Here is a 7,234-nt window from a genome sequence, read left to right as displayed (position 1 = left end):
AGTTTCTTATCACTATGTGAATTGTGCTAGAATCAGGGTGCCTAAATATCTAGACTAAGACTCCTAATAAAAATACATATTTGCACAAGAGTCAACATTTCAAGGTAAATGAGCTCCATTTTTATGTTTTTTTTATCATTTTTTAATTTTTTTTTTTTGGAATTTTTAAATTTTTCAAAAAGAAGGAGTTCTTGTTTTCAATTATGGCATATTGTCAAAGTATCTACTTTTCACCCCCAAACCTAAACTAAACATTGTCCTCAATGTTTCAAAATATGAACAAAATTATAATACAACATATGAAGAGGATCATGTTGAGTAGAGAAAAAGGAAAGAGAATACCCGATTTCGGCGAAAGCAATATTAGAACTCCGTTATTCAAGGCAAGAATCCAACATATGTCACCGAGATCATATTGGATTAGCAAAATATATACAAAAGGAACAAAAGGATTTTTAAAAATTTTATCTACTGGATTATATACAAAAAATTCACCATACACTAACATTCTAAAGAGTTGAGGATCAACCCAAAAGACAAAGTGTAGAGGTTTTAACAGCTTCACACAATAATAATATGATAGGCATGCAAGTGAAGCTGTGAAACAAAATGAGCTACCCCCAAACCTGGATTTTTCAACAGATAAAATTTTGGATACAAAATCTCGCAGTTTTGGGGGTTCATCATGCACAAGGTCTAGCTCGAAATGAACTTTGCTAGGGACGGGTACACATGCTAATTCCAACTGTGTCTCCTTAAAAGTATTGTATTTAGATGCAAAATAGTCCAAGAGGACTTGAGAGGCACACAGTTCCAAACCTAGGTTGGAAATTTTCAGAAAAGTTGGTTTGACAATATCGGTACAAACCAAATCTAGGTTGGGTGGAAGGCCATTATATTGTGACTCAGGCAGGACGATAGGCACATCATTATTAATCAAATCAATATCTCCTAAGTCTTCTACAAGTGTCACAACATGCTCACATTCATCAAATAAATTAGCAAGCCCATAATCAGAATCAACATCATCAACAGATTTATTCTCATGCATCGGCAAATCAGGAGAAATATCACAACGTGACCCAGGTAGAGAATCAGACACAACAATTATATTTTCATGCATATTAGTGTCAACAGAAGATTCTATATTACCTAAGTCATCTTCATAGGACAGATGCACATGCTCAAAATCAGTATCAACATCACATGTATATGGAATACTAGAAGAAACATCATTCATGAAGGTCGAGGCAGAGAAGCCTAATGTATTTGAACCCAAAGGTTCCATAACATTTTCAGTATAGACATGTTCTTCTAACATAACATCATAATCATCATCATCATCATGATAGGGATTTTGCAATCTAGGATAATTTTCAATCCTAAGGTCGGAGCTATCAAAAGAATAAGACTCTAACTCATGGGGGTGACTCATACCATGTGGCGTTGTCCCTGTTTCCCTAACAGATTCCCATTGATGGGTTTTCTCTGCAGTTTCAGCTAAAAATTTCCATGCATCATCCACAGATTTATCAATAAATTTACCATTACACATAGACTCAACCATGGTTCGAGATTTAAAGTCTAGTCCCTCATAGAGGATGACGACAAGTCTCCACTTCTCAAATCCATGGTGCGGACATTCGCTCAACAAATCATTAAAACGTTCAAAATAGTGAAAAACAGTTTCCTCATCCAATTGGACAAAACAATTGATACTTTGACGAATAGCGATGGTCCTATGATGTGGAAAGAATTTTTTGAAAAATAGATCTGTGAGTTGGTCCCAAGTGTTGATTGATTGTGGTCTCAAACCGTAAAACCATGTTTTGGCCCTTTCCTTTAGAGAAAATGTAAACAAACGCAATTTCAGAGAGTCTTCGGACATATGATCAGGTTGCATAGTCCAACAAATTTGTTCAAACTCTCTTACATGAGTATAGGGGTTCTCAGAATCGAACCCTCGAAATATAGGAAGTATTTGTATCATGCTTGCATTTATTTTAAAAGGGTTATTGGTTTGAGGTAAGACAATACATGATAATGGAATTTTTATTGTGGGATACATGTATTCATGGAGAGCACGAGGTTGGCCCATATTGAAAAGACACAAAGCCCACTATTTGGTTTTAATTGGTTTTCAAAAATTTGGTTTTTTATGGGAAAATGTTGGTTTTGATGGGAATGAAAAACATTTGGTTTTTGATGGGAAACATTTGGTTTTTATGGGTTTTGAAAACTTTGGTTTTTATGGGATTAAAAATTTGGTTCTTATTGGGATAAGCCCACTGTTTTGGTTGTGCTTTGGTGAGGCAATGGGTTTTGGGAACTATTGTGAAACAGAGCCCAACTTTCGGCCTAGAGTTTGGGTACACGGCCCACTAACGACTTCAGCAAGCCCATAAACTAATGAAGCCCAGCTGAGTTGGTAGGTTCAGTTAACCTTGTTTAGGTTGTTTCTTGGGTTTTTGAAACCCAAAATTTTGATAAGGACAATCCCACAGTTAAGCTCAAATACAAACCCAAAAGTTAACTTAAATTACAAGCCCAACAAAAAAATGGAAAAAATTATTACAAGCCCACAAATTAAAAATGGAAGCCCACAGTTTGGGTTCTCTTAATGGGTTTAGGCTTACCTGTGAAGCACAGCCCAGCTGTTCAGTTTGGTTGCAAAAGCCCAGTTGGGCTTTGGATCATCCTAAGCTTTGGCTTCAACACTCAAGGCCCAGTTGGCCTTGGTTCAATTTTCTTTGGCTTGTATTACAGACCAGTTTGGCTTGGGTTCTAGCTGCAGCTTTGGTTCAGCAAGTTTCAGCCTTAGCAGCACAGCAACAGGTGCAGAAGGCAGTGCAAGCAGCAGCAGCACCAGGGGCAGATTCAGCAACAAAGGTGCAAATGGGCTAAGCAGTTCACAGCAGTGCACTAAAGCAACAGGCAAGAAGATGCTCTGATGCTGTGCAAGAATAGCAAGCAAACAACTAGATGAAGATGCAAACAACAAGAATGCAATGTAAACAGCAAATGATGCAAGTGCAGCTGCAAGCTAAGAGCAACAGCAAGCAAATGAGCAAGGAAAGAAAAACAATAGAAGCTGTTAAGAACAACAAGAACAACAAGGCAAAATGATGCAAAGATGAAAAATTATGCAAAGATGAAAATGCAAGTTATGATGAGCTAAATGATTATACTAAATGCAAGATATGCAAGTGAAAGAAAGCAAGGAAAAACAGCAACCACACAATGCCAAGTCCCCGGCCACGGCGCCAAAAACTTGGTAGGTTTCTAAAAGACCTACAAACTAATACCGCAAGTGCACGGCGTCGATGTAGCTAATGTGCAAGTGCGGGTCGATCCACAGGGACAAGGTGTGTGTAGTTGAAGCTTAAGATTTTACTAAAACTAAGTTGTAACAAAGAGTCTTGGTTGTGTTAAAACACACTTGAGATGATGGCAGTGACTGAACTGAAAAACAGTAGAATGTAAAGCAAGTAAACAGGAACATGCTAGGGCTTTTGAATCTACCTCTAACTCACACTGATTATTCATCACTGACAGTAACATTGTTTTTCTATAACCACCAGCAAGAGGGATGTCAATCCTCTATATAGCAAGGGTCATTTTGATATGAAATCTCCTATCACAACTAAGGTATCTTCCCTAAGTATTAACTGTCTGTTTAAAGCACAATTAATCAAAAGAACAATATATAAAATTAAGCATGAGTTGCAGTTCAGCAACACTAGATGATTCTAACTACAGTGGATGCCTGACATCCAATGTGAAAGACTAGTGTTGAAGCCCTAAGATGGAGTTTCACTATGAGCATTTACACACATCATGGCTACTGACAAGAGCATGAATAACAAGCAATAAGCTAGGGCTTCATCTCAACCCTGGAAGAACATGTTAGAACATAATTGACAGTGCAAAACAATTGAAAATAACACAAAACAGTTGAACTAAAAACAGGACATGAACAATTGAGGAACTGGCTAGTCCAGTCCTCTTGGTGGTGCACTGGCTAGTCCAGGCATGCCTTCTAACACACACCCATCATCCCTATTTATACAACAATCAAAAACCCCAAAAATTCCCAATTCAATGAAATTAGGGTTTGCATAGAAAAATGAAATTAGGTTTTACCTAATCACTGATAGCACTCAATAGCTTCGACCCAATCTTCCTTGTCATCTTCTCTTGCTTCCCATACCTCCAATTTGTGTCTAGCTCGACCCCCAAAAATTCCCAATTCATAAAACTAGGGTTTCGAATAAAGTGAAATTAGGTTTACCTAATCTCTGAAAACGAATGATAACTCTCACCCATGCTTCCAATTCTTCTCCTGATGCTTCCCACGCCTCCAATTGCTCTCCTAACTCACCTAATTTACCAATTTTTCACACGTTAGGGTTTTCAGAAAAACGTGTATAAAAATGGGAAATTAGGTGGCTAGATAGGTTGTAATGATGGTAGTGGAGATGGGTTATGGTGTTTGGTTGATTTGAGAGGAGATGGTGGTGGTTGAGGTGGTGGTTACGGTGATGGCGGACATGGGTTTTCTCTGCAGCGGAGTGGAGGAGAAGATGGATTCGATGGAGAATAGGAGAATGGGTTGTTTGGTGCGGGGTATAGTTGTTAGGTGCTTGGGTGTGTGGCGGGGATAGCAATCTTGATGATTTGCGAAGCTCAGCCGTGGGATGCGGAAATGATAGATTGATCTAATGGCTACAAGTGAAGAGGCTGGTATCGACCGTCGGATGCCTGATACAACGAAACTGACGGCTCAAGATGGAGTTAGGTGTTGTAGTGTTATACAGGAGCTTCAGACTTTGATGTACTGGCAATGCTGCGACCATTGGATTCAGATGTGATCCAATCTAACGGCTCTCATGGAAATGGGTATGGATCTTGGAAATGGATTTGGGTAAGGGTTTTGGGCCTTGGGTATGCCAAGCCCATATCTTCTTTAAGAACAATTCTTCCTCTTCAAGCCCACTTCTAATTGATCCGGCTCTTGCAAACACCAATCTTCGCTTCCTCCTAGCGGGAGTCTTTGCCGGTTCTTTGCTCTTTTCGCTCCGCAACTCATCTAGACTTTATTTGGTACCTAAAAATGCAAAATTAAGTAAGAAAAGTATTTATTCTTGAAAACAATGAAAATACAGAATATGGGTTAAAATGGAGAATTAGAACACAAAAGACGAGTTAATTGCCAAGAAAAATATATAGAAATATGTACTTTTTAGCACTCATCATTAGGTATTATTGTTGTCTCTTGTTATTATGCGAACTAGGGTGCACTCCATAATTGGATCCTAGCCTCCCTAGTTAGAGGTTTTACTTCTATTGCCTCCTATTAAGGTCTTAAAGGTCTTATTTTTTCCTTTTTTCTTATATGAAATATAAAGAAGAAGAATTTTTCATTTTCATTCGTACGCTTGATTAATACAGCTCTGATGTCTTGTTTTTTCATTTATTCTCTTACATAATAACTTCCTCTTAAAAGACTCTATATCTGATATGACTTGTTTGTTTCTTTCGCCTTCTGAGCTTCATTAAGTTAGCGTATACTTTCTAATATACTTGTTCGCATACGATCTATTTCCTTTGTTGTGTTATGATTGCCGCATGGACCATACTTCTTCAAATATGCTTGGTTCCAAGGTTGGCTAAATTGTACCCCTTCATTATTGTCCATAAACTCATACATTCCATTTCTAATAACTCTCTTAACGATGCAAGGCCCATCCCATGCGTTCCTCAACTCTCTGTCTCCATTTTTCTGGTAGGGCGGTTTTTGTCTCAATACCAGATGTCCTATCTGGAACTCGTTCTTTTTGACACACTTGTTATACACATTTTCTTGTGCGGAGGTTGTCGCCTTTGCAGATGTCTTGTTTATTTATCTACCTTTGTTCACAACATCAACCATTAATCTTTCACATCGCTTTCCTTCTCGTATCTCCTTTTTCCAGTCTCTTCGCTTATTCGCGCGTTCTTCACTTTCATCGACATCAATCTCATGACAGTTTTTCCCTCGATTGGATCCCCTCTTATTATTCCTACGCCTTGAGGCAAAGGAAATTTGATGCATTGATGAAAAGTTGAAGCCACTCCCAGAATGTTGTGTATCCATGGTCTGCCTATCAAGGCATTATATGGAGACTCTACATCAACTATGCAGAATACTATTTCTTTGGTTATGCTCTTGAGTGGGATCCACATTGTTATTTCTCCTTTTGGCTTGTTGACTGATCCATTGAAACCATAAATCTTGTAAGTTGATGGGATGAGTTCATCATCTCTTTTGCCCATAGTCTTGTAAGTATGGTAAAACAGTATATCAACTGAGCTGCCAGGATCTATTAATATCATATTTATTGCCCATGCGTCTGCGTCATCATCTTCCTCTTCATCAGTCTTTGCTTTTGGGTTGATCTCCGGTTTGACCAGTAATGGACTCTCATGCATTTCTCCGCCCCCTAGTGCTTCTTCTGCATTGAATAAAATTGGTTGCCTCTGCCAATCCTTCAGTGGTGATATTTTTTCCAGGTTGAGTATCTCTTTTCCATCATTGTCTCTTGCGTAAACTCGACTTAAGACATTATCGTGAAAGTCTTTTATGCTTCTAAATGAGTGTAGTATTGAGTTACGATATAAATTCTTTGCCTTTGCTCCCACTTCAATCAGATATGTCTTCTTTCTAGTCTTCATACCTGACGCCTGCTCTTCTAGTGGTGGTGGTAAATTCTGTTGTTGTGGTATTAGGAAATGGTTTAGCTTACCTTGATCGATCATTCTTAGTATTATTTTCTGCACATTTCGACAGTTACTGGTGGTGTGACCGTGGAAGCAGTGATAAGCACAAAATTCTCTGCTTCTTCTTCCTGGTGGTGGTTCATGACCCATATTTGGTGGTTCTGGTATGTCTTCCATTAAGATCACCGCCTCCCAAATTTTGTCTATTGCGGTATTTAGATGCGGCATCTTTATTTCTTCCCACACTGTTCTATTTCCTCCCTGGCCTTGATTATAGTATCTCTTTTGTCCTCCATAACCTTCTTCTTAGCTATCAAGCCTTTGAATCTTGCTATTACCTGCATTGTTATTATATTGTCTTTATCCATATTCTCTCTCATACATTTCTTGATCTCTGCTGCCCATGGCTACTAGCTTTTGCTTATCTTCCATCACCATCTTTTATTAACTTCCTTGGGATGTCTTTGCAACTGTG

The 7,234-nt window shown here is 38.5% G+C and overlaps 1 protein-coding gene across 1 annotated transcript; it reads right to left on the bottom strand.

Moving 5' to 3' along the window:
- Window positions 1-5,931: 5,931 nt before the first annotated feature.
- On the bottom strand, window positions 5,932-6,987 carry LOC113351801. The gene has a single exon (XM_026595733.1). It carries the CDS (start codon window positions 6,985-6,987, stop codon window positions 5,932-5,934), a length of 1,056 nt encoding a protein of 351 aa, XP_026451518.1.
- Window positions 6,988-7,234: the final 247 nt, after the last annotated feature.

The sequence above is a fragment of the Papaver somniferum genome, chromosome 2 (genome assembly GCF_003573695.1).
Source record: "Papaver somniferum cultivar HN1 chromosome 2, ASM357369v1, whole genome shotgun sequence".
NCBI lineage: Eukaryota > Viridiplantae > Streptophyta > Magnoliopsida > Ranunculales > Papaveraceae > Papaver > Papaver somniferum.
This window is presented reverse-complemented; position numbering and strand designations above follow the sequence as displayed.